General features: G+C 44.8%; 12 protein-coding genes across 12 annotated transcripts in view; 5 read left to right on the top strand and 7 right to left on the bottom strand.

The window, feature by feature from the left end:
• Positions 1–1,688, top strand: part of INP53 (phosphatidylinositol-3-/phosphoinositide 5-phosphatase INP53) — a gene marked incomplete at both ends in the record, with an annotated part of 3,410 nt that extends 1,722 nt beyond the window's left edge. The window contains one exon of the mRNA XM_020213712.1: positions 100–1,688. Within this exon, the coding sequence (XP_020070435.1) occupies positions 100–1,688 (1,589 nt within the window). The remainder of the gene's footprint in view (positions 1–99) is intronic.
• A 53-nt stretch (positions 1,689–1,741) lies between these two features.
• Positions 1,742–6,292, bottom strand: CHD1 (chromatin-remodeling ATPase CHD1). The gene has a single exon (XM_020217009.1). It carries the CDS (start codon positions 6,148–6,150, stop codon positions 1,795–1,797), a length of 4,356 nt encoding a protein of 1,451 aa, XP_020070434.1. The 5' UTR covers positions 6,151–6,292; the 3' UTR covers positions 1,742–1,794.
• A 599-nt stretch (positions 6,293–6,891) lies between these two features.
• CYBJADRAFT_194325 (2-isopropylmalate synthase) lies at positions 6,892–9,145 on the bottom strand. The gene is made up of 3 exons (XM_020217517.1): positions 8,938–9,145; positions 7,276–8,916; positions 6,892–7,161 (listed from the first exon to the last, which is right to left on the bottom strand). The coding sequence occupies exons 1-3, from the start codon at positions 9,046–9,048 to the stop codon at positions 6,964–6,966; spliced, it is 1,950 nt and encodes a 649-aa protein (XP_020070433.1). The 5' UTR covers positions 9,049–9,145; the 3' UTR covers positions 6,892–6,963.
• Positions 9,146–10,326: 1,181 nt separating this feature from the next.
• Positions 10,327–12,198, top strand: BZZ1 (Bzz1p; the record flags this gene model as incomplete). The annotated part of the gene is made up of 1 exon (XM_020216459.1): positions 10,327–12,198. The coding sequence occupies one exon, from the start codon at positions 10,327–10,329 to the stop codon at positions 12,196–12,198; it is 1,872 nt and encodes a 623-aa protein (XP_020070432.1).
• A 263-nt stretch (positions 12,199–12,461) lies between these two features.
• On the top strand, positions 12,462–13,099 carry ARF3 (Arf family GTPase ARF3; the record flags this gene model as incomplete). Its single annotated transcript, XM_020212714.1, has 2 exons — positions 12,462–12,488; positions 12,560–13,099. 2 exons carry the CDS (start codon positions 12,462–12,464, stop codon positions 13,097–13,099), a joined length of 567 nt encoding a protein of 188 aa, XP_020070431.1.
• A 97-nt stretch (positions 13,100–13,196) lies between these two features.
• RKI1 (ribose-5-phosphate isomerase RKI1) lies at positions 13,197–14,375 on the bottom strand (the record flags this gene model as incomplete). Its single annotated transcript, XM_020216879.1, has 2 exons — positions 13,197–13,931; positions 14,364–14,375. The coding sequence occupies 2 exons, from the start codon at positions 14,373–14,375 to the stop codon at positions 13,197–13,199; spliced, it is 747 nt and encodes a 248-aa protein (XP_020070430.1).
• Positions 14,376–14,758: 383 nt separating this feature from the next.
• On the top strand, positions 14,759–15,612 carry CYBJADRAFT_127844 (40S ribosomal protein eS7; the record flags this gene model as incomplete). The annotated part of the gene is made up of 2 exons (XM_020212721.1): positions 14,759–14,902; positions 15,184–15,612. 2 exons carry the CDS (start codon positions 14,759–14,761, stop codon positions 15,610–15,612), a joined length of 573 nt encoding a protein of 190 aa, XP_020070429.1.
• Positions 15,613–15,790: 178 nt separating this feature from the next.
• On the bottom strand, positions 15,791–16,985 carry CYBJADRAFT_181614 (uncharacterized protein; the record flags this gene model as incomplete). Its single annotated transcript, XM_020217008.1, has 1 exon — positions 15,791–16,985. Exon 1 carries the CDS (start codon positions 16,883–16,885, stop codon positions 15,791–15,793), a length of 1,095 nt encoding a protein of 364 aa, XP_020070428.1. The 5' UTR covers positions 16,886–16,985.
• A 32-nt stretch (positions 16,986–17,017) lies between these two features.
• CYBJADRAFT_167949 (ADP,ATP carrier protein) lies at positions 17,018–18,128 on the bottom strand. The gene has a single exon (XM_020215154.1). The coding sequence runs from the start codon at positions 18,026–18,028 to the stop codon at positions 17,123–17,125; it is 906 nt and encodes a 301-aa protein (XP_020070427.1). The 5' UTR covers positions 18,029–18,128; the 3' UTR covers positions 17,018–17,122.
• A 177-nt stretch (positions 18,129–18,305) lies between these two features.
• Positions 18,306–20,117, bottom strand: CYBJADRAFT_167948 (auxin efflux carrier). Its single transcript, XM_020215153.1, has one exon. It carries the CDS (start codon positions 20,001–20,003, stop codon positions 18,354–18,356), a length of 1,650 nt encoding a protein of 549 aa, XP_020070426.1. The 5' UTR covers positions 20,004–20,117; the 3' UTR covers positions 18,306–18,353.
• A 576-nt stretch (positions 20,118–20,693) lies between these two features.
• APP1 (phosphatidate phosphatase APP1) lies at positions 20,694–22,853 on the top strand. Its single transcript, XM_020218017.1, has one exon. The coding sequence runs from the start codon at positions 20,887–20,889 to the stop codon at positions 22,759–22,761; it is 1,875 nt and encodes a 624-aa protein (XP_020070425.1). The 5' UTR covers positions 20,694–20,886; the 3' UTR covers positions 22,762–22,853.
• TMA46 (translation machinery-associated protein TMA46) lies at positions 22,757–23,994 on the bottom strand. The gene has a single exon (XM_020215152.1). The coding sequence runs from the start codon at positions 23,963–23,965 to the stop codon at positions 22,946–22,948; it is 1,020 nt and encodes a 339-aa protein (XP_020070424.1). The 5' UTR covers positions 23,966–23,994; the 3' UTR covers positions 22,757–22,945.
• Between the last annotated feature and the right edge of the window lie 747 nt (positions 23,995–24,741).

Below are 24,741 nucleotides of genomic sequence, written 5' to 3'. Positions count from 1 at the left end.
GAGTTGATGACCTTTCAGAATGGTTGTATCCAATTGGCGATAAATTTAAGCCAAATGTTGTCATCCTTGGATTCCAAGAAGTGATTGAACTTACTGCAGGATCCATCATCAATGCAGATTACTCTAAATCATCTTTCTGGACGAAGGAGGTGAACAAATGCCTTAACCAACATGACAAATATATCATGCTTAGAGCAGAACAGATGTCTTCTTTGATGCTTTTATTCTTTGTTCGTGCGGATAGCATGGAGCACATCAAGCGTGTCGAAGGTGCAAATAAGAAAACAGGTCTTGGTGGTATAACTGGTAACAAGGGTGCTGTTGGTATCAGATTTAATTACGGCTCCTCCTCCTTTTGTTTTGTGAATGTTCACCTTGCTGCAGGAACCACGAACGTTCAAGATAGAAACAATGATTATCAATCCATTTTGAACAGTGTTAAGTTCACACGCAACCAAACAATCCATGATAACGAGACTGTTTTCTGGATTGGGGATCTAAACTATAGAATTGCACTGACCAGCGATGAAGTTCGTCGTCGTATCGAAAAGGGTGATTTTGAGTACTTAATGAAGTATGATCAGTTAACAGAGGAGATAAGATCTAACCGTGCTTTTGCAGGATACTCAGAACCTTCTTTGAACTTCAACCCAACTTACAAGTATGATAAAGGTACAAGCAGATACGACAGCTCAGAAAAGTTCCGCACGCCTTCATGGACTGACAGAATTATATATAAGAGTGAGACTGTAAAGCCTTTGGCGTATAGCTCATCGGATGGCGTGGTGTTCTCTGACCACAAACCAGTATATGCAGCATACAAGGCAAAGGTGGAATTCATCGATGAGGAGAAAAAGTTGAAGCTTTCCAAGGACATATATGATAAGTACAAGGCTATTCATGTTGAGTCAAGTACCATCTCTCTTGTTGATTTGGGAAACTCACAAGTGGACACTAAAGTGCATCATACGCAACCTAATTTCCTGGATGCTGATGATGATGATGAGTACAAGCCTAAACTGCCGGACAGAAATGCCGCACTGTCTCCACATATTTCATCAGAGGTTTTAACTCCACGCCGTAACAGTCCAAAACCAACGCCTCCTCCGTCCCGCTCTGGAGCATTACCTAACACCAACTCGACAGCAGCACTACCACCACGTCCACCAACATCCGGGTCCATTACTGCATCTAAGACGACTTTGTCACCACCGCCACCACCAGCACCTCGCTCAGCCACACCAGTTGACGTGAAGGCAGTGCCAATTTCGACAAAGGCGTCACCACCACCGGCTCCCTTGCCACGCAAGGCACTACCTCCAGGATTCTCTGAATCTGTGTTGGTGCCGAAATCAGCAACTCCATCACGATCAGGTACTCCTCTGCCAACGTTGCCAACCGAAAAGAAGACTGCGCCACCGTCAGTTCCTAAGAAGCCATTATCTTTGGCATCTCAAGATACAGAGAGCAAGGCTCAAGGGTCGAAGAGCCCTCCTCCTCTTGTACCAAAGAAACCACAGACGTTGTCCCAGGCACCAATTATACCTAAAAAACCACAAGCATTAAAATCACCATCAGGAGCTAAAGAGAGTGATGATGCATCTGTTAACACACCAAGCAGAACATCGACTCCAGTTGAGCATCAAAACCGTGGAATGAACAATTGGCAACCCTTGGTGCCAAAATGATCGGCTGATCCCACATCAAAACAATAGACGCTGATACACATACTGACATTCTCAAATGTGCGATCTTTTATATTACAAATGTATATAGTAACAAGACATGAGACTCTTAGGCCTGTTCTGAACTTTTCAATTTTTGATACATGGCCATGATTTGCTTGCTTTTGACCTTCGCTGGCCAGTAATGCGATGTATAGAACCAGAGATGTTTTCTCAGTTTCTCCCTGTCAGTTGAATCTTTGCTTTCTATTGTCTTATTAATGAAATCACCAACATTGATCAATTCGTTTTTCAAAATTTTCGCCCATTCCTTACGGTCCAATCCCGTGGATCCCTTCTTTAATCTCTTTAAGGAGTGACGCATTGGATCCAATATGGTTTTACATTTCTCTTCATCCATAGACTCATACCCTTCATCTTTGGTTGGTGTTGGTGTGGATCTTTTGTGCAAATCAGGTCTCTGCAAAGCAGCCGAAGGACCTTCTTTCTTGTGACGTTTAACCACCTTAGCTTCTGGTGTCTTAGATTTTCCTTTGACACCTGCAGATGGCTTAGAGGCCTTCGTGGCAAGTTTTGTAGTAACAGACTTCACCAACGGCTTACCTTCAACTTTTGGTCGTCTCATTCTTTTCTTGACGTCAACCGGAGTTGCAGATCCAGGTGTGTTACTAGCTGTATCGTCTGTATCACCGCCTTTCAAAATAGATATAAGGTAATCAATTCTTCTACCGAGGTGCACCGAGCCAGGTACTTTCTTTGTGTTGTCCTTTGGTTTCTTCTTCTCCTTATCATTCTCAGCAGTGTTAGGGGTCGTAGTGGCTGTAGTTGTGGTGGTTGCAGAACCAGTCAAGGCAGTTGGTATCTCAGTGGAGTTCTCTGTTTTGAGCTGGCCCTCCTTTTCAATAGGTTCAGCGCCCGCGGTCTTTTTCGCTGCAGGAGCTTCATTCAAAAACATTTTAGAAGATAAACCAAGGAAAGGATCATCTCTTATCTGAACCCATGAACCATAGCCATACTTGCTTACACCAACAACCAACATCTCATCATCATGTTGATTCCAGTTTGAGGTCCATCCACTCACTGGCTTAACAACTGTGTTGAACTTAAAGTTTAATGGATCATCAAATGAAGCGACAGCTTCACGAACAATATCCAAATCTTCTGGCCTTGAGATCAACACTTCAGCATTGATGTTTTTGACTCCATTATATTCAAACAGAATTGCTTTACGTTCCTTACGCTTGATTTGCCACAACGCTTGAGGATTATCACCAAGTTCAGCACCCGTTTTACCAGCCTTTTCCCTCTCCTTGTAATCAATAACTGCTTTCTCCAAGTCAGCTAAACTCTTTGTACGACGTTCATCTTCTGTCTTGATCAAGTCCCTGGCAATTTCAAAAAGCTCGGCATATGCCTTTTTGAACAGTTCTGGGTTTTTGTTCTCCGGTAGAGTACCATCTTGAATCAAATCGTCCCATTTGTTGGTCAAATCACCGATTTTCAAGACAGATCTATAGATGGCTCTCACCTCCTTTTCAGTGATTTTGTTGTAGTCCTTTCTTCTTTTGGTTTTCTTCGATTCGTCACTATCATCATCGTCATACTCAGGTGTACCATTTGGATTCTGCATTCTATTGATAGCAGCCTGTCTTCTGGAATACATGTCGATTTGTTCTTGAAGATATTGCTCTTCGAGTCTTTTCTTTTCCTCCTCCTTAAGCTTGGCAAGCTCTTCAGCTGGAATAATATCATCCCAGTCAACATCAGCCTTGTAGTCTGTCACTTCAAACTGCTTCAAAAATTCTTCTCCTCCAAGATTGGACTCACCGAGATCTGGTGTTGTAATATGGTCCTCTGCATGGTTCAAGACATCGTCCAAATTCAAATCTTCAAGCTTCTTTTGATTTTCATTAGCTTTGAACATATTACCAGCACCAAATTTCAGAATCTCAGACAGTTCACCAGTGGATGGTTCATTTTTCTTTCCTGATCCAGTATTTGCTGTGACTCCCAAAGAGATAATGGCGTACTCAAGAATCATTTTCTTTCTGGCCCTTTCCAAGACTTCTTCTTCCACGGTATCCTTAGAGACAAATCTATACACCATAACGTGGTTCTTTTGACCAATTCTGTGAGCTCTTGCCATAGCTTGTAAATCAGCTTGAGGGTTCCAGTCAGAGTCAAAAATAATAACCGTGTCTGCAGTCATCAAGTTAATACCCAAACCACCAGCTCTAGTGGAAAGCAAAAAGACAAAATCGTTGGACTCTGGTGCATTGAAATGATCAATAGAGATACGACGCTGTGCAGAAGGGACAGTACCATCCAATCTCTGAAATGAAATACCCTTAATGGATAAATAGTCACCCAATATGTCCAACATTCTAACCATCTGTGAGAAGATAAGAACCCTATGTCCATCTTTTTTGAGACGCGTGAGAAGTTTATCAAGAAGCACCATCTTACCAGATGACATGATCATTCCTCTAAGAATATCCTCTCTCGGATGAATACCGTGTTCTGGATTACCAAACTTTGCTAGCACGCGTTCTTCTGCGTTGTCAAAGAGATAAGGATGGTTGGAAGCCTTTTTCAACTCACTCATAACGTTCAGTAGAGAAATTTGAGATCCTTTAGAGCCTTGATTTAAAGCAGCATAATTCTTTGTCAAAATGTTCTTGTAATATTCTGTTTGTAAATCGGAAAGTTCCACTCTTAGAATACGCTCAGTCTTTGACGGTAGTGATTTTTCAACATCTTTTTTCAAACGTCTAAGAATGAATGGTTTCAGCCTGGTTTGAAGGTCCCTGATGTACTGCTCCTGGTCTGAATCACTGGACTCAAAGTCTATCTCATCATCAATTTGGAATTTACCTGGCATGAGAAAGTTAACCAGGGCACCAAGCTCCTTAATGTTGTTCTGCAATGGCGTACCCGTAATAAGTAATCTGTTGGCAACTTTGAAGGAATTCAATGCTTCGTATAACGAACTCTCGGCATTCTTCAATCTATGAGCTTCGTCAACAGCAAGGAATTGCCACTTGATAGAGCCGAGTTCTGATGCATCCTTCAAAATATATTCGTAAGTTGTCAAAAGCACGTTGAACTTGACCTTTTTGTTGCTATAAAACTCGTAGTCTCTAATGGTCTTGCGCGCCTGTGTATTACCCAAGTAGTAGACACAGTTCAAATCTGGTGCCCATTTTTCAAAAGTCTCCTGCCAAGCGGGTATCGTAGATAATGGCACAACAACAAGATGAGGTCCATTTTGTCTTCTTGCATACACCAACCATGAAAGGAATGCCACTGTTTGAACAGTTTTTCCCAAACCCATTTCATCAGCTAAGATACCATTTTCATTACGAGACCACCGGCGGGCGCTCTTGTTTAAACCTGTGAGCTGGAAGTCTCTCAGTTCACCATTCTTGATAAACTTCGGTTGTACCACGAGCTTTTCAAAACGGGGTCTCGACGAGCCATAATTTGATGAAAGGGAGGGTAAGATCTTTGAGTTGAGCCTCTGTTGGAAGTGTTTCACCTCTTGTGGACCCAATTTGACAATTTCATCAGCCAATTCCCAAGTGGACTCATCATAATTGAGCCTTCTCCACTTAACAAAGTATTTGAGCACTTCGTCACCGTTGTCATCCAGGGATCTCTCAGAATCAACAATTCTCTCAACTTTTTTGTACTCTTGCATTTCATCCAATCTTCTTTCTCTTTCAATATCCATTGCCTCGATATCCTCTCTAGTGGTGAAATGGTCGTGTCTAATTTCATAGTCGAGAATGATGAACTGTTTGATGTAATTATCAATCTTTTTAATACCCTTTGCGCCTATAAGTTTTGAATAAGTTTCCCAGGTGTTATGGATATGAGCCTTACCTTGCCATTTGATGAGGAATTGGTACTCCTTCTTACACTGTGCCAGGTCTCTAAACATAACCGGTTGGGTTTCATCAATGAGTTTATGATCCACAACCATATCCACACCAACTTGCGCTGATTCCTGCTCTGTGGTGCTGTTATCATAATTGTAATATTCATCATTATTATCATCATCGTCGTCGTCAGACATGAGTAAATCGTCATCATCTTCAACGTCAACGTTATAATTCACAGTCTTGTTGTTTCTCGAGCTGAACCGTATCTCCTCCTGAACAGGTTGCTTGGACTTTTTCGTAACTTTGCGACGTTTGTTGCCGAATCTCTTTTTGGACTTGGTGACGCCAAATTCTTCATCGTCGTCATCGTCATCGTCGTCCTCCTCCTCCTCTTCCACGGCAGATTCCTCCTCTTCGTAATCCTTAGTCGGTTTCTTCTTTCTCTTACTTCTGGTGCGGGTAACCTCTTCTTCCTCGTCACTCTCGGCAAAGCTGACAGGTTGGGTATGGCGTCTTCCTGACCTTCTCAGGCCATAGAGCTCCGGGTTATCGAGTATCTCCTCGTCGATTTCAGGGGCCATTGTTCAGCGGCAAAATGTACAGACGGCGTCAACAAGTTCAAGGATGATACAAGCAGCGTATGTTCTTCAAGGAGCGTAAGCACTTGCGTGGTATGTACAGAGATGGCTTTATCTCACTTCCCGAGATCTTCTTCAAAAGGCCTTATCCACCAGCCAAAAGCAAGAAACACAGCCAACACAAACTGGGCGCGTTCTCTTCAACAACACAGCGGTTAGGAGCAAAGCCAGCGTACCTTCAAACACCAGCACCTCACGTATCTATCGAGTGTAAGATTCGTCACAGATGAGTATCTCAACAAGGCAAGATCACCAACTGATATTCTGGAGAGATGTCACAAAAGCGTCACCAAAATCGAAAAAAACAACAACAACAGAACAACAACCACAAAACCAACAGTCGACGGCGGCTAATGTTCCACGGCGCTATGTTCTCACTTGTTTATATTTCTCACCCGAATTCGTATCAGTGAGTAATGAAAGCAAAGTAAACGTGTGCAGAGTAGCAGCAGGTTCCTTTTTTTTGTGCCAATTGATGGACTTTTGTTTACTTTTCTGAATGTAGAGGAATTTCTTCTCAGTGATTTTGTTTGTTTCCCAACGAAGGGGAAAGAGAAAAAAAGCGAAAAAAAACCTCCAGAAGAGCTTACAGGCCAAAAAAAAACCAATACAAAACAATTGGGCACAGCGTTACGGGTAAACAAACGTTAGAAATTTCGCGCAGCGTCTGAGCCCAAGGTGACTGGCTAAGCGTTGTGCGTAGTGAGTTGGATGATTTGCTCTGTGTGTGGGTGTGTGATAGTGTTGTGCTAACCATCACATGGTTCCTTCACTACAATCGACGGTTTCCATTAAGAACAAAGCATTGTTTGTGGTTGTATTCTTGTTTTTAATTGTTACTAACGACTCGGGACTCCCTAATATGGGCTTCCTGTGTATACCATAGTGGATGAGCGCAATGGAGTCCCTCTCCTCCTCTTTTTTCCCCTTCAGTTCACCATGTATGGATATATTCTATACCCCAGAATATATACAGGTATGTGAGTATAAATAAGATGATTTTTGTGCTGTAGGCGATCAGTTGCCTGAGGCAGCGTCCTTCTTCTCCTCGTGGAAATCAGTCTCTACCAAGCCCGATGTGATGAGAGAGTTGACAGTAGAGACGATGGCAGTCAATGCAGCGAGAGAGACATCCTCGTGGAGGCCGACACCCCACTTAACGTTGCTGTTGTTCTCAGAGTCGAGGTAGCCGAGCTGGATGAAGGTGGCGGCCTTGGTGTTTGATCCGGAACCGAGAGAGTGCTCTGTGTAGTTCTTTACTTCGAATCTGACGTTTGTGAATTGCGAGAGGGCATCGAGGAAGGACGAGATTGGACCGTTACCAAAACCTTGCACCTTGTGAGCCTCGCCGTTAACGATGAACTCACCTTGGAAGATTCTGCCATCGACAACGTTAGGGTTCTTAACAACGTCGTACTCACCGATGGCAAGTGGGCCAACGTTGTCAAAGTTGTAGTTGTTCTTGAACAAGTCGATGATCTCAGCAGACTTCAACTCACGGCCCAACTTGTCAGCCTCGTTTTGAACTGCTGTGGAGAAGGAAATTTGCAAAGCTCTTGGAAGATCCAAACCGAGAGATCTCAGAACGACCCAAGCAGCACCACCCTTACCGGACTGAGAGTTGACTCTGATGACAGCCTCGTAGTCACGGCCAATATCCTTTGGATCCAATGGCAAGTATGGCATTCTCCAGAAGTGATCACCCTTAGCTTGTCTCTTGGCCTGTGCCTCGAAACCCTTCTTAATGGCATCTTGGTGAGAACCTGAGAATGCACAGACAACGAGCTCACCACCGTATGGAGCACGAGCAGGAACTGGGATCTTGTTACACTTCTCAACAACCTCAATAACGGACTGCAAATCGGAAAAGTCCAGGTTTGGAGAAACACCTTGGGTGTACATGTTCAAAGCAACTGTAACCAAATCAACGTTACCAGTACGTTCACCGTTACCAAAGAGACAACCTTCAACACGATCAGCACCTGCAAGCATACCCAACTCAGAGGCGGCAACACCACATCCACGATCGTTGTGACAGTGTGTAGAGATACAAACCTTTTCACGTTCAGAAATGTGGGTACTGAAGTACTCGATCAAGTCAGCATACACGTTTGGAGTGGCAACCTCAACAGTAGATGGCAAGTTGAAAATGATTGGGTTTTCCACCGTTGGTTCCCAAGCAGCCTTCACAGCTTCACAGATTTCAACAGCAAACTCTGGAGGAGTGTCGGAGAAACATTCTGGAGAGAACTGATACGTCCAATTCGTAGCTTGTTGAGTTGGATCATCCTTGGTCAAAGAGCGAACCAATTTCGTGGCCCATACAGCCTTCTCAACAGCCTCCTTCTGGGACATATTGAAGACGACATCTCTGAACAAGTCTGATGTAGCCAAGTAGACGTGAACAGTAGCGTTCTTAGCACCGGTCAAAGACTCGACAGTTCTCTTGATGAGGTGTTCTCTCGACTGAACAAGCGCCTGGATCTTCACGTCATCTGGAGCGTTCTCAACGGCATATCTAGTGAAGTCGAAATCCGTCTGCGAAGCAGATGGGAATGCAACCTCAATCTCCTTGAATCCGGTGTCGACAAGCTTGTGGAAGTACTCCTTCTTCTGCTCAACGCTCATCGGATCCGGCAGAGACTGGTTACCGTCTCTCAAGTCCGTAGACAGCCATCTTGGGGCCTTTGTGATGGTTTTGCTAGGCCACTGTCTATTTGGCAAGTTGACGGTAAACGCCGGCTTGTACTTCGTAGATGGGTCTTTAAGCATGTTCTTGTAGCCGAGAACCACTGGTTCTCTCGAGGCCTTTTGCAAAATCGTCATTGTTTGTTTGAACATCGTGGAAAAGCAACAATTCGGACGCTGGGAAAAAACACACAGATGTGGTGGGTCTTATATACAATCCAGAAAGGGCTTTAGATATTCTTTTCTTTTTAGTAGTGGGAGAAAAGGGAAAAAAGTCAAAGTGAAAAGTTTTTAGAATGCGATGACTCAAAATGGCTTTTTAGCACTGCAACAAAGGGCGAAAACGGGAAAATTGACGAGCGCAACCGGCGTCAGCAGAGCGCAAGAAAAGCGGGGCAACGAAGGAAGACGTGGAACAACGAGAGGTGTCCGGGTGTTTTGGTCTGCCCTGTGTGGTAAGGATTCACTCGCGTGTGATTGGTTGATTTGCTCGCCTTTGGTTGACGATTCAGTGGTGTGTTACGGGAGCTACGAGTGTGCTGTGTCTGTTCTATAAGCGAATACCCTTCATGTCCGTTCATGTGATGGCTGTTCTGTCCAGCTTGTTCAATGTTGTAGCGATGGAAGAGTAAAAAAAAACTACACTGACCGGTAGAGGTCACACACACAAAGAACGCAGGGAGCCGTTCCACGCGTGCCATTTGTTTGCGGGTAAGCCAGAGCCCTGGGAACCACCACAGTTGTGCAACAGACACGCACACTGGGTGATGATAACTTCACAGCTGGTAGCTGTGAGAGGTGGATCACCTGCCCGTGTGTGCTTGTTCCGCCACTTCTCCAGGTTCAACTGGTACACGATAGCCAGTTGATGTGTGTTGTACAATATGATCCATGCACTACACAGTTGCGTGCCATATGGACCAGGGAACCCACGTTGCGGACTCCATGGGAAAGTGGCCAGTTTCATGCGACACTTACACGCTTCTCATAGAGGCGTCCGAGACCAGTGGGTGAAGCTACAACGGTGAGGCTATTCACAGCATTACCATGACTCATGGACTCCACCGTACAGAAGAACTGAGGTTTCCTTGGATAACTGTCAATTCCCATGGGGAAAAAGTACAGTTTGGCACAAAAATTTCAAGAGAGACTAGGACATCCATACACCTTCCCCCTCTTTTTGGCCTATTTCCCTTGTTTGTTCGATGACGTAGTGATTAATGTGCCACATACCACAATAGGACCGGCGCTACATAACCATTACCGCAATAGGCAGATTACCCAGTTCGGCACATTTCCATCCCCTTTTCCTGTTTCGCATGTTCACACACCTTCGGAACGGGCCTGGGATGTATTTGGCGCAATAACGGGGATTATTGAATTGTCTCGATAAACATCCCCCACGGTTATTGGAACCATCGAAGCTATACGATGACCAGCGTGTCAATTGGTAATGAGTTGAAGGACTCTTTCAAGGAGACGTCCAATTGGGTCAACAATAACGTTCAGTTTTTGTCGGACGTTGAACAGTTCTACAGACAGAGGATTCAGATCGAGAGGGAGTACAGCTCACAGTTACAGAAGCTAACCTCTGAATATCTAAAGAAAAAGGCGAACCGATCAATTGCCGTGTCTGTTGGAGATGAGCCGAAGATCACGCCTGGATCTCTAGAATCCGCAACGTTGGTGGCCTGGACAGAGGTGCTTTCAAAGACAGAGGCCGTGGCTAAGAACCACGACACTTTCGCCAACGAGTTGAACTTCAAAGTTGCCGATCAGATACTCTCGCTGCAAAGATCCACAGATGCTATGCAGCAGCGTCTCTTACAATTCTACCAGGGAACGCTGTTGAAGAAAAAAGATGATATATTCGAGCAAGTGACGAGGGCAAAGAAGTCATATGACGAATCCTGTGAGAGTATGGAGTCCAATAGAGCAAAGTCTGAGAAGTCCTTCAACAAGGAAAAATACCAAAAGAAGGCACACGAGAAGGAGGTGGATATGAACATTGCCAAGAACAACTATCTGCTGAAGATCAACATTGCTAATCGTATAAAGGATAAATTTTACTACCAGGATCTACCAGAGGTCTTGGACCTGTTTCAAGACCTGAACGAGTTCAAGACAATGCAGTGGAATTTCCTCTTGACACTTGGTTCGACAGCCGAAATTAACATGGAGAATAAGAATATAGAGCTGTTTAATGCTGCGATCAAAGTGATTGGTGAAAATAATCCACAGTTGGACACGCAGATGTTCATAAAACATAACGTTTCACAATGGGCAGAGCCTCAAGATTTCTACTATATCCCGTCTTCTATTTGGCACGATGATGAACAGTTCAGATCTGGTGATGAGGAAGTGCAAGCACTGAGAAGGAACTTGGTGCTTGCTCACAAGTCCTTGAGCCAAGTTGATGAATCCTTGGAGTCCGGTAGGGAAAGGCTGAATTCTTTATCAACGCAAAAGGCCCAGTGTAAGGGCAAATCTATAAACGACTTTGAGATAAAGCCCTCTCTAGATCTGGTGAACCAATACCTCGTCACACTATCGCAGTTTGTCATTGAAGAGAACTCCAAAGTTAGTGCACAGGTGGAGATTGAAACTATTGAGAATAACGTTGGCGATAAGGACCTCTCAATTGACAATTTAACCGTGACAACGAAGAAGCGTGGGTTTTTCTCAAGATTAAAAGGTGCCAGTGCTGAAAAGGACGTGGTTAGGGACTCTTCTGACGCATTCGATGATAGTCGAAGTATCATGTCCTCGCAAACGTCAAAATCGCACCATTCGACGCATTTCAAACTGGGCTCGCTGTTGCGACCACGCACTACCTCTGTATCGACGAGTGCGACCGGTGGTGACCCAATTGGAGCCAGTTCAGGCTCTTCTACTCTGCAGGGGACCGCAATGTACGCCTATGAGGCACAAGGTGACGATGAGCTGTCGTTACAAGCTGGCGAAACGTTTAACGTCATCGCCCCAGATGACGGCTCTGGATGGACAGAGGTTACCATCAACGGGGCTCAAGGCCTCGTGCCAACGTCGTACATCCAAGTGTCCACCGTCAGCACCCCATCCTTGACCAAGAAGAAGGGCCCAGAGGTCACACCAAGAAGAGGAGCAAAGAAGATACAGTACTGTGTAGCCAAATTCCCCTACACTGCGGAGGACGACACCGAATTGACCATTGCAGAAGGTGACCGTATAGAGGTCATCAAGGGAGACGATGGCGGGTGGACAACAGGAGACCTTGGTGGTAGAACAGGACTGTTTCCAACCAGCTATGTCGAGTTCCAATGAGCTAAACGTGTATAATAAATGAACTGTGAACGGTCCTTTATTTAGCCATAAGCCCACCAGCTCATTTAACCGGTACCGTGCTTTCTGGCTGCGGGCAGCGTGCGCGTGCGTGCCGTCGGAAAATTTACTCTCAGGCTCAGGCGTTTCCAGTAGAGTTTCACCGGAAGAGCCATAAAACATCAATCAAAACAAAACAAAGGTGAGATATCTTCAACGGTCGTGGACTAGGTGATAGAGCAGCGAGCATAGATCAATTGAGCAACATGGGAGGGTCTGTTTCGAAGATTATGGTATGTATTGATGAGTCTGGTAGGACAGTGAAGCGTGAGGCCATGTTTCTAATTAACATCCGTCTGTATAGGGCAAGCTCTTTGGCACCACCGAGATGAAGATGCTGATGCTCGGGCTGGACTCTGCTGGTAAGACGACGATTCTGTACAAGCTCAAGCTGAACAAGATCAGAACGACAGGGCCAACGGTGGGGTTCAACGTGGAGACTTTCCAGTATAAGAATGTGAAATTCAACATGTGGGACGTTGGTGGCCAAGATAGGCTACGGCCGCTTTGGCGCCATTACTTCCCCAAGACGAATGCCCTGATATACGTGATAGATTCGTCGGATAAGAAGAGGCTGCAGGAATCAAAGATACAGCTAGAAAAGGTTCTGCGTGAGCTGCAAAACGTTTCCAGTGCCCAAGGGTTTGTTCTGCTGGTGTTTGCCAATAAGCAGGACCTGCCCGGCGCATTGAGCCCGAAGGAGATCAGTAACACCTTGGATTTGAAGAATATACTCACACCAGACCAGTTGTACGCTGTGATGGGTACTAATGCCCTAACAGGCCAGGGGCTTATCGAAGGGCTAAGTTGGGTGTCGAATAACTTCAAAAAGAACAGGACTTGAACAGCCTCTGTGTGTTTTTTTTATCACAGCTAATAATTAATCGTCAATGCGAGAATATAAATGTGCTATGGGACTCCAGATCAATGGCAGCAGCTACTTACAACTCAACGTTTGAGTCGCCTTGTTTAGTTCTCAAGGTCACAGTACCGTTCTCTTCGCCGATGTAGGCCTTGGAAGGGTGTTCCAAGAACAGCCCAGTTTCAACAACACCTATTATGTTGATGAGCTGTTCATGGAGCTTGGCTGGGTCTTGGATAACACCAAAGTGTGCATCGATGAGGAAGTTGTTGTTGTCAGTGATAACTGGGCCAGCTTTGGCGGATCCACCTTGTCTTAAAGTGATCTTTTCTGCACCGAGCTTCTTCAATTGGTTCTCCACGTAGACGTATGAAGATGGCACAACCTCAATTGGAACACCTTTGGTCCATTGGATACCCAAATTGGACGATTTCTTTCTAAAGTCGGCAACGAGGATGAACTGCTTAGCAGAGAAGGCAACCAGTTTCTCCTGGAAGAGACATGCACCACCACCCTTGATGGCGTTGACCTGGGTGTCAACCTCATCTGCACCGTCAAATGCAATGTCGATATCAGGATACTGTTCAATACTGCCCAATTTCAGTCCATTCTCGAGGATTAATCCCTTTGATTGGAACCCAGTTGGAATACAAACGAAGGTGTCCTTGTTGTCTAGTTGGCCAATTCTCTCGGCAACGTAAACCACCGTGGACCCTGAACCAATGCCGATGACCTTAGCCTCTGGTGGGAAGTTATCGTCCACGGCTTTGTAAGCGGCGAGACGCTTCGATTCTTCAGTCACGTTGGCTAAAGGCTTAAGCTCAGAGTATGGAACCAGTGGCATCTTTGTATAACTCGATATGTTCTTCAACGATCTCCTTAGCATACACACCTTGCAATAGGTTGAATTACAGCAAAGAACAAAAAAAAAATTCACACACAAAGTAAATTGGATTAGTTGACACACCCACGTACCACACTTCTCCGGATCGACCTGGGGGAGATAATGAATCATTAACGGGAGGCGTTTACTCCAAAAAATTTTCGACTCAGGTGCGTATTATTGGGTGTGGTGCGAACCTCCGCTTTGCCTATGCCATTGGAAGGAGGTGTCACCATTGTTTCGGTGTAGTCGGTGTTGGTGTTACTGAGGATACCGGGTGTTGGCTTGCTAATGATGTGCTGAGCAGACTGATATGTTCCACCAATTGGTTGTCAATCCACGTTGAGCCGTCAGGTCACTCACAGTTAACCTCATCGCTTCTTCCGATGCGCTTAACTCCAAATTTTTTTCACTATGGGGTTTTTTAGGTCTTTTGGAAAATACGTCACGTGGGTATCGGCTAGGGCTCTGCCCCAGATCCACATCCAAACACCGATGGACCGCCCCAAGATCCACATCCAAACACCACAAAAAAACACAACCCAGTCGCACACGCTCACAAACACACGCAGACGACGCTCAGTGCGTGCGCGCGCACAAGCGTGCGACGCCGGTAAAAATTTCACATACGCCAGCCAAAATTCGCGGAAATTTTCACAGTCCCATGGAAATTTGCATATAGAAAACTTTCATCAACTCATTAACGGTTTTACTGCTTACGACCCATTAAACCTTTCTAGTAATCAATCAAATCAACAATGTCTTCCGCTGCTGCTAAGATCTTGAACGAGAAGCCATCCGAATTGGAGTTGCAAGTTGCTAAGGCTTTCGCTGACTTGGAGGCCAGCTCTCCAGAGCTTAAGGCTGACTTGAGAACTCTTCAATTCAAGTCCATCAGAGAGGTATGTTCCACACCCATGTAATCTTTATAATGGCTGGAGCAATCAAAAAGTCTTTCTTGATGTGAAGTTGGTTGTGAGAAAGTGGGTCTTTTAATGCGTATTGACTCTGTGTTGGCTTTGCTATTTCAAAGTGAATGACTGTCTTTTTTTTTGGAGAAGAGAAGCTTTAAATGACAACTTTCTCCCGTACGGTTCCATCGTCTTTTTGTTATGCTTTTGTCCGTTCCTTCTTTTCCCCCCTAGGAGGATTCTGTAACGCATACTAACGCTATTTCCTCTAGATTGACGTCTCCGGTGACAAGAAGGCCATTGTTATCTTCGTCCCAGTCCCATCTCTCGGTGCTTTCCACAAGGTCCAGGTCAAGTTGGCCCGTGAGCTCGAGAAGAAGTTCCCAGACCGTCACGTTGTCTTCCTCGCTGAGAGAAGAATCTTGCCAAAGCCAGGTCGTACCTCTAGACAAACTCAAAAGAGACCAAGATCTAGAACTTTGACTGCTGTCCACGACAAGATCTTGGAGGACTTGGTCTTCCCAACTGAGATTGTCGGTAAGAGAGTTAGATACTTGGTTGGTGGTAACAAGATCCAAAAGGTCTTGTTGGACTCCAAGGACGCTCACTACGTTGACTACAAGTTGGAGTCCTTCCAATCCATCTACAGCAAGTTGACCGGTAAGCAAGTTGTCTTTGAGATCCCAGGTGAGAACCACTAAATGCATTGATATAATTCAACTTTTTTCTGTTACGAATTGTCTGTTTTTTATATGGGGGGAAAAGAAGGTGTATAAGTGTATCCTTTCACACTAATCACTTAATAAAATTCCAGTAGGTTTTAAACGATTGTTCTGTACTGTTATAAAGAATGAGGATTACTTGTGTTCATAAAATGTTTTATTTCTCACTAAATGCGTATTCTGTTTGTCTTCTAATGTCCTCCCTGTTTAAATCAACAAACCTGTTGTAGGCTTCCTTGTCTTCCTCCTTTTTAAATGCGCCCTCCATGAAGTGGTCATATGCTGTTTTGGGTCTTGGAGGAACCATTCTGTGGGACTCGTTGGTTTGTGCATGCGCTGTCATGTTAATCAATGCCTGCTGATCTTCATAGCCATCATACTGGGAGCCTTTTCTCGTGGTCATGGAGTATGGCTCAGTTTGACGACGCACAACTGCACTTGGGCGATTTGAAGCACCTGCGATTGATCTTCTCGTGGGGCTTGATGTATCAGATGACTTAACGGAGTATTGCAGCTCTTTAAAAGATGGTCCATCTTCAATGTCGACTCTTGTCTTCTTCGCCTTCTTTTTGGGGTTTAGAATGTAAGACAAGACTGCACCAACAACAAACCATGCCATTAGATGTTTGAACAATTTCCCCAGTAATATCACCCAAGAGTCGAGATACACAACAATCAAAGGTTGGATCATAACGACTATCGATGTCATGGCAACGCCGAGGCCGAATGAATGGATATGGACTTTGCCGTCGTTGACGTTGTTGATGTACTGCGAACTCAAGATCTTATTCACAAGTCTTGACGATGAAACCCTTAGAAAATTGGCAATCTTGTTTATATTCAACCTCTCCATAAAGTCTTCAAACGGTGTTGGCTCATAATCATTTGCTCCTATTGATTCTCTCGAATTCCCAAATCTTTGATTTCTGGCTCTGGTTTCGATAACCAGAGGCTTTATCTCTGCCCTGTGTATTTCAATGTGTTCGTCGTCCGCAGTTCTCTTTGGCGATGGGGGTGCTACCTGCTTATCAAGGCTTTCAACGGTGGGAGTATTGCTGCTCGACGTTGTAGAATTTGCATTGGAGTTCTTGAAGTCGGAATTGATGGAATCTCTGCGCAGCACTGCCTTCTTCAACTTCATTTTCGCATTCTCCGATGATGACGCTGAAGTTGTAGTTGGAATATAGCATTCGAGTGAATTGGGAAAAAGAACACTTTTCCCATCATTTGAACTTTCTCCTGTGCTCTGCATTCTAACCTATCTCAACACGCCTTGGGTTCGTACTCCAATTGCTAATTCCACACGAAGTTCATCTTTCCATCAGCCTTTGTTTCCTCTTCTTCTCTCAAAGAGCTCGGTATGCATATGCGATATTTACAAATTTCCCGATTCGGATTCTATTGATGTACGTGCAGTGGTAACTACAGCAACGAGAATTGCATATAGATATATATGTCATGTTCCAAGACTCTGGAAACGAGGTGTTCATTACTTGAACTTCTTACCAAACAGGATCATCTGGAACTGGTCGTAGAGAGAGATGACACCGGCACTCGCAACACTTCTCAAAATGTTGGCACCACAACCTTTGAACAAGGACTTGATACCCTCCGCTGCAACGATCTTTTCAAATGCATCGAATGCACCTTTGTACTTGACTGCCTGGCCAGAGGTCATCATCATACGTCTTCTGACCGTGTCGAGAGGATACGAAGCAGTGGAGGCACCAACAGTAACACACCATCCGAGGGCGAAGGCAGCGAGGAAATTGCCCTCAAGTGGACCGACAAGAAGTGAAGGCTTTAAGGTGTCGTACATACCAAAGTACAACCCTCTGTAGACGATGATTCCTATAACAGAGGGCAAGAAGCCTCTGTATAGGCCTGCAACACCATCACTTGCCAATGTCTTCTTGTAGACATCGATTAGTCCCTTGTACTCTCTGTCTCCTCCGCCTTTTGACACACTCTTTGCATCATTGGCCAACTTGGTTCTTGCATAGTCCAAAGAGTAGACAAACAGCAAACTCGTTGCACCAGCCAAACCACCAGAAGCCAAGTTACCACCAAACCAACGCCAGTAGTTGTCCTCCTTCTTAAAAGCAAACATCTTCTTGAACTTATCCTTGAACGCAAAGTTCAACGCCTGGGTGGGGAAATATCTGATCACGTTGGCTGTGTTACCTCTCCAGAAACTGACAAGGCCTTCTTCAGCCCAGGTTCTGCTGAAACATTCACCAATTCCGCTGTACTTCTTCGCCAAACGTCCTTGCTTTATCATCTCATCCTGGTTCTGGATCAGCAACTTGACACGTTCAATTGGAGCTGCTGCTGTCTTAGAGATGGCTGCGGAAACACCACCCATTAGGAAGTCTGTGAGGAAGTTGTCAGACATACTGGTTTCACTTTAAAGCCGTTGCGTCAGATCTACACTAAGATACTGGTATTGAAGTAGAACAGGGGGAGTAAATAGAGCCAGAATTGATAGCAATCTTGAATGCATTCCCACCCTTTTATGCAGATATTGGGTTAAGTTTGGGCCACTCTAACCTCCTGGGCACATACAGTTTATTGTAGATACAAGGGAAAAAGGAACGATGAGGCTATATCTGAACCACATGGGTCGGTTAATGCACATGTCATGTGTCCTTACTGGTCCTACAACATTGGGTATTTAGATGTATGATGTATTAAAATGTGAAAATGAACAAATGATGCAACTAAAACATGTTTTCAACGACATATGTGACGACGAATGGTAGAGAGATCACCAACAATGGGTACTGCAACAGTAGATAGAAACTAGTACAGTCCAGCTGAACTTTATCTGGTGCATCTGGTTCTGTTAAGAATGCTGTGAAGTAGATTTGGGTTGTCATACTTGGAAGTCCCCAAGACATACAAATAACCAATTTAAGAGTGATGTCGTCCTTGGAGATCCAACCAGATGACACCAAACGATTAACCCAGAGCACACCCAGTATTGGCATGACGCAGAGACGTAGCACAACAAGAATCAGTGCACTTCTCCAGAACCCAGGTGCAAGATTATCAAACTTCAATCTTGCAATACATCCACCAAGCAATATCAGAGCCAGTGGAACAGATGCAGCACCTATATATGAGGTATAATCCATTATGAAGTTCAAAGGTGGTAGTGTATCGGGTGCACTGGGCATGTAGACCGTTGTCTTGACAAACAGTGCCTTTAACCAGGGAACAAAAGCCACTATAAGACTTATAATAATGGCTAAACTGCATGGACGCAGACAATTTTGGAGGAAAAATGAAACAATTGATAGGTGGTACTTCTTTAAGAACGATGGACTCGAGTCTTTAATGTCAGAGGCCTTCACACCCACTTCTGAAGTTAAGACTCTAACAAGACGTTGTCTCTGAGTCTCATCCTGTCTATCAACGTCAGCTTCTGAGTACTCATCAACAACGTCGTTGATAGTTTGTGATGGCATACGACGAAGATCTGAAACACGATGGAATGATCTCAACGAAGAGGCTGTACTTGATGCTGTCAGCTGTGAAAGGTCGGAACGACGCGATGACGTTGAATTACGACGTCTTCTCATCATATCCTCTGTCAATGGGACTGGCATTTGGTCTTCTTGTGCCAGTTCAGAATCCTCTGTTGAAGAATCACTCTGATCATATTCTGATAGTGGTGGTGTATTAGTCTCATCGCCTGGGAGCTCCTCCTTTGGCGTCTCATCTTCGTCTGCTTCTTCCAGTACTGTATCAAGATTATTTGTGCTTTGCATTGATCCCTGAGTTTGGACTTTATCCAAGGGCACAGGGTTTATTGGATTGCTTATTTGCCTTTTCAGTTGTTCTTCATCGTCCACCTTTCTAAAATCGTACTCAATCAGTCTGAATCCACCAATGTTGAACAGACACAGTGTAAACATCGCTAAGAAGATGATCACATGCGATACTCCCTTCTCACCTTGTGCTTCGGTCAACAAAAAGCCAGAATCCATTGTTTGCAAGTAAGCAATCGGGATATCAGATATATTCGGGAAGATACCACCAGCAAACAAACCACCAGTCCAACGCTTCGGTACGGGCGACACTGCCTTGACTATTGCAGAGCACAGAGCACCTGTTCCAAAGATGATCACTGCAGAGAGACAGATCACACCAACGTCCTTGATATCGCTTCCCTGGATATTAGCAACAACCTTGTTGAAAGTCAAGCACGGTAGAAACACCGTCAGCACCATATCTGACAAGCTTCTCGTGGTTTCCACCGTGAGAATGTTCTTCTTCGCCAGCAAGAACCCAGTCAGCAGAATGAGGTAGATCTTGATGATGGGCTTGACAGCAGACCAGATGACATCCCCAATAGGATACTTCATACTCAACGTCTATGCTCGCCTTCGCTCTATAGCCTTACGACTCCAATGTGACTCAGCTTGGGACCTTTTCCAATGACTCAGTCAAGACTTTCCGCCGTTTTATACCAGTCGCCGCTTATCGTGAAGACGTATTAATAGGCGGTCGGTTTCCGCTATTTATGCGAAAATTTGTCCTTTGTGACTTTTCGCCCTTGGCCCACCGCGGATGTGACGTTTCGGAAAAACTGCGTCACCAGACCAGGACGTGTCCAGCCGTGGTTTGTCCGAGGCCTGTTCTATATTTATACACGTGGAAGGGCCCATTCCTCTGGCCTGTTTTGACCAATTGTCCCTGTTCCACTGGCCAATTGCTCAAGTACACTATGAACAGAACAACAATGGCAGGGCATCGTCCCAGGCGAGCGCATCGTGCCAGGCAAGCGCTGTCCAATCATGTACATAACGCTGTAGAGCTTGGTATCGCACGGGAGAGTTGGCGCATGCGAAGGAATTGGTAGAGCCACTCTGGTGCATGCGAGGACTTGGTAAACACACGCTGGTGCATGTGAGGACTTGGTACAGCCACGCTGGTGCATGCGAAGGATGAAAGACAAAAGTGTAAATCCTCCCACACTGTGTGTGCTACAAGAACTTCACACTGGGGTTGAAACTACAGTGCCAGGTTGAAAGTCTTGTCCCAAGGGTGTGTTTGTTGGTTGTCGTTCTGGCATCGTTGAGACCGTTGAATATCTGAGAAAAGTTGCTTTCCTTAACAAGTAGAACACCGGTGGCTGGTTACATAAGGCCGTCATCGCTTATACTGAGCCAATTGAGAGGGGTCCACTGGTCGAGGCTCAAGGGCAAGGCCAAGTATTTGAAGTATAAGGACAAGCTGGAGAAGAAGATGGATTCCAGGTCAAAGAGACAGAGACTCAAGGATCTCGTGAAGACCACAAGAGACGTGTACATCCCTTCGTTGTCGAATACGATCACACAATTGGCCTCGGAGGCAACTACAAGGGCATTGGGCACACAGCAGGAGGGTGGCTCCACAGCAAACCAGCCGAACTCGAACATTAAGGGAGCACACGTTGTGATATATCCCCATTTTACGAGACGCTCTGGCGATGGTGTCTACTATACACAGGCACACGGGTGGGTGTATTCCACAGAGGGCTCTGTGAGGAAGAAGAAGATCATTTTGGCTCTGGCAAAACAGCTGACAAAGTCCAACAATCAGGCTGTTTCCGATATGGCTGCTACGCAGCTGGACGAACAATTGAGTAGCTTTAATGATCCTTCAGATTCCGCTTCGACCATTTCTACGAGCTCTGAGCTAACTCACAACTCAGCAGGCTCCATAAGAAGAGCTGATACCTCGTCAAGTCAAGGTTCGACTTCTTCAAACGGATCCGATGTCGACGACGTGGTCAAAGAGAGGGTTGCGGCGTTTGTGAACAAGTCTGTGGGCAATGCAGAGCTGATCATCGCCGTAAGTGGCTCTGAAGAGGGTCAATTGACCATTGTGGAGCTGCTCACCGATACTAACGGTAACTTCAACACTGATGTCGTCACTCCGTATAAGCCCACCGCAATTCATGTTTCACTGGCACTGGATGAAAGCATCATGAATGTTAGGGATACCATATTCGCAGGTGACTCGCCGTACTGTGTCATCAGTGACATTGACGACACAATCAAACGCACCGGTGTGTGTGGTGATAAGAGAGCAGTGTTTAGAAACATCTTTGCAGAAAACATCGAGAGCTGGGAAATCCCAGGAGCAGCTGATTGTTATAGATACTTACAGCAGAGGCTGGACGTTTCCTTCTTCTATGTATCAAACTCACCTTATCAGTTGTTTGGCAATCTCAGTCGATTCTTTGAAATGTTTGAGTTCCCATTAGGCTCGATGTATCTGAAGAAGTACACCGGGAACTACTTGAATTCACTTATGGAACAATCGCATGCAAGAAAGAAAGCTCCATTGGAGAGAATCTTACACCATTATAAAGATAGGAAGTTCTTTCTTATCGGAGATACTTCAGAACAGGACTTGGAAGCGTATGTTGACATTGCAAGGGAGCACCCTGACAACATTAGTGCCATATACCTACGTGTAGCTGAAGGATCGATGACCACGGCTACTTTCAAGACTCTAAACGATATTATCAACAAGAGGAGTACACCATTGAATGAAACACCTGGTGATATGAAGGAAAAACTAGATCAATTGAGGACAAGCGAACAAAATCTGATTGATTTGGATGATGATGAGGCTCCAAAGATCACCAAACAAGAGATGGAACATCTTGTTCAAATATCAGAGGAGATAGCTGAGGAGAAAGAAGAGTTAGAAGAAGGCACGACTGATGACTTCTTTGCGAATCAAACCCCAAGGCCACACTCTGAAGCTCATCATAAGAAACCACCTCAAGTTCCAAAGAAGCCAAATTATTTGAAATCAACCCATGTTAGTGATCAATTGGACCAATCTGAGGCTTCTTCATCTCCAAAGCCTATATCATCAGCTCCTCCACTTCCAAGACGTCCAATACCAACGCCTCCTCCTAAGGCTAAAGTTGGCAGTACACCGACTCCAAGCTTTAGTTCGAACGGTACACTATTTGAAACTGAGGAGAGTGTGGAATGGATTGAACGCATACTGACTTCCCTTATTGTTATAAACAAGGCTAACCCCAATATTCGGTTGAAATTGTTTAACGAATTTGCCGATATTCAGGATGAAATGTCTACGATAGTGAAGAATAAGCTATGATATCATGTTATTAGTGTACAGGAAAATGAGCATTGATGAAGAATTGTTTAAGTGTGTATGGTTACTATTTATTCCTCTTGGTGTAAGAATCATAGTACTTTCCCAACGTTGGACTTCATTACAAAGAAGATTCATCACAATGTATGATAAGAACAATGAGAGGGAAGAAATGCTAAATGCAAACCTAAGCAGATGTTTCCACAACCTCTGGATTAATTTGTTCTTGTTCAACCTTTTCTGGTTTCTCCTCCTCTTGCTCGGGTTGGGCAGATTGTGTTTTCTGCTCTGGGACATCCACTGGAGCATCCTCTGGAATCTTCTCTAAGGACTTTTCTTCATCCTTGGCCTTCAGCATCTCGAATGTAACGTTTGAACCATCACCATAATCTTTGATGTTTTCATCTTCAGGTTCCAAAGCCTTTTTAAACTCAGACATGTCGAAGGCATCTTCACCTTCGTCTTCTTCATCTTGGTTAAAGGTCTTGTTGAGGAACTTCTGCTCAAAGATCTCTCTACCTGTAAGTTTGGTCTTCTCTTTCTTCTTATCGTTCTCCTTCTTGATCTTGTTATCCAATTTCCACTTGTTGAAAGATTCAATTGTGACAGGTGTAAGGCCGGTTTTTGGTAATTTATGTCTCTCAGTCTCGATAAACTCTTCAAGAGTGATTTTTGGTTGGTTTTCCAATGCCATCTTTTCCAGTCTCTTCTGCTCTTTGGTCTTCAGTACGAACCCTTCAGGCAAAGAGTGTCTATATTTACACTCATTACCCCCGTTTGGACAAACCCAGAACCAACCGTACTTTTCATTCTCCACAGCCTCGATGAAGAACTTACACACCTTATCAGTGGTGGTCTGTGCATTGCCGTGCTTGGAGGTGATAACAGAACGCAGTTTTTCTTCATCCCAGTTATCCATAGTATCGGCTTCTTTCTGTTTTCTATCGTCTGTGTACAGGTCCTTCTTCGTGGCCTTCTTACCAACATCCATATCATGCGAGAACTTGCACTTGGCACCCCTTGGGCACTTACCGTCTCTGAACAGCACACAGAGAACAGACTTAGGATCAACTCCGAATGGAACCTTCTGTTGAACTTGAGACTTCAGCATGGCCATGGCTTCTTGCTTAGCAAACTCTGCGGCCTTCTTCTCCTGCGCCCTACGTTGAGCCATCTCCTTTTCTTTCTTGGCCTGAGCAGAGCTCATAGCAGTGGATTCAATCTCTCTTGCAAGCTTCTGAACCTTGGATGATTTGTTTTTCTATAGCACCAGTTAGCATTCCTTGTCTTGTTCTACTGAAACCAGCTCAACACATACGTTCTTCATACCAAAGGTCTTGTCAGCCACCACCTTCTTCACATCCTTCTTCTTCTGGCCTTTGTCACCCTTGTTTCCTTTCTTTGGAGGCATCTTCAGTACTCTTTATCGCTCTTCAACGTCCTCTTTCCACCAAATGATGTGTCTTCATTATGACCTCTTCGACGGCTCCAGCGTCGTCTGCCTAAAGTTTTTTTTCATGATGTGTTGCCCCTACTGAAAAGTTTTTCGTTGATTATGTAATCAGGTGTCCGGGTGTGAGTCTTTCCTCGAAAGCAGTGTGCATATCACGTACATGTACACACGTTCTTCTTATGAAGTTGGGTATGATAACACAGTTCTCTCTTAGTTTAGTGCCCAATCTACGTGTTTCTTGATGCTGTAGACACTTATGGACTGTGTGCCCTTAGCGAAAAAGAGTTGGACCTCGTGACACCCGGACTAATTCTAGGCATTTGGCTGCGAAAGCCCATCTCACGAGGACTCAGTCCCTTGTTCATCACACGTTGTGATAAATAAATAGAGGTGTTTCCGAGTTTACCAGCACATTGATTCAGTCATTGACACACTTAGAGCGCACAAGAGGAAATGTTGGATCAACTACCAGTGGAGATACTTGGTGAGGTTGTTAAGCATCTCGATGCACAGGATATCAACAGTTTGTT

This window comes from Cyberlindnera jadinii (assembly GCF_001661405.1).
Source record: "Cyberlindnera jadinii NRRL Y-1542 unplaced genomic scaffold CYBJAscaffold_7, whole genome shotgun sequence".
Taxonomy (NCBI): domain Eukaryota; kingdom Fungi; phylum Ascomycota; class Saccharomycetes; order Phaffomycetales; family Wickerhamomycetaceae; genus Williopsis; species Williopsis jadinii.
Note: the sequence above shows the minus strand (reverse complement) of the source record. Positions and strands in the feature narration are given on the sequence as shown.

Excerpts from the sequence above, each read along its gene's own strand:
- CHD1 (XM_020217009.1), bottom strand. The coding sequence starts at position 6,150 with ATGGCCCCTGAAATCGACGAGGAGATACTCGATAACCCGGAGCTCTAT.
- CYBJADRAFT_194325 (XM_020217517.1), bottom strand. The coding sequence starts at position 9,048 with ATGTTCAAACAAACAATGACGATTTTGCAAAAGGCCTCGAGAGAACCA. Across the intron at positions 7,162-7,275 it reads CTCTCATCACATCGGGCTTG|AATATATCCATACATGGTGA; the intron begins GTAGAGACTGAT and ends TCTGGGGTATAG.
- CYBJADRAFT_167949 (XM_020215154.1), bottom strand. The coding sequence starts at position 18,028 with ATGTCTGACAACTTCCTCACAGACTTCCTAATGGGTGGTGTTTCCGCA.
- CYBJADRAFT_167948 (XM_020215153.1), bottom strand. The coding sequence starts at position 20,003 with ATGAAGTATCCTATTGGGGATGTCATCTGGTCTGCTGTCAAGCCCATC.
- TMA46 (XM_020215152.1), bottom strand. The coding sequence starts at position 23,965 with ATGAGCTCTGCTCAGGCCAAGAAAGAAAAGGAGATGGCTCAACGTAGG.
- APP1 (XM_020218017.1), top strand. The coding sequence starts at position 20,887 with ATGGATTCCAGGTCAAAGAGACAGAGACTCAAGGATCTCGTGAAGACC.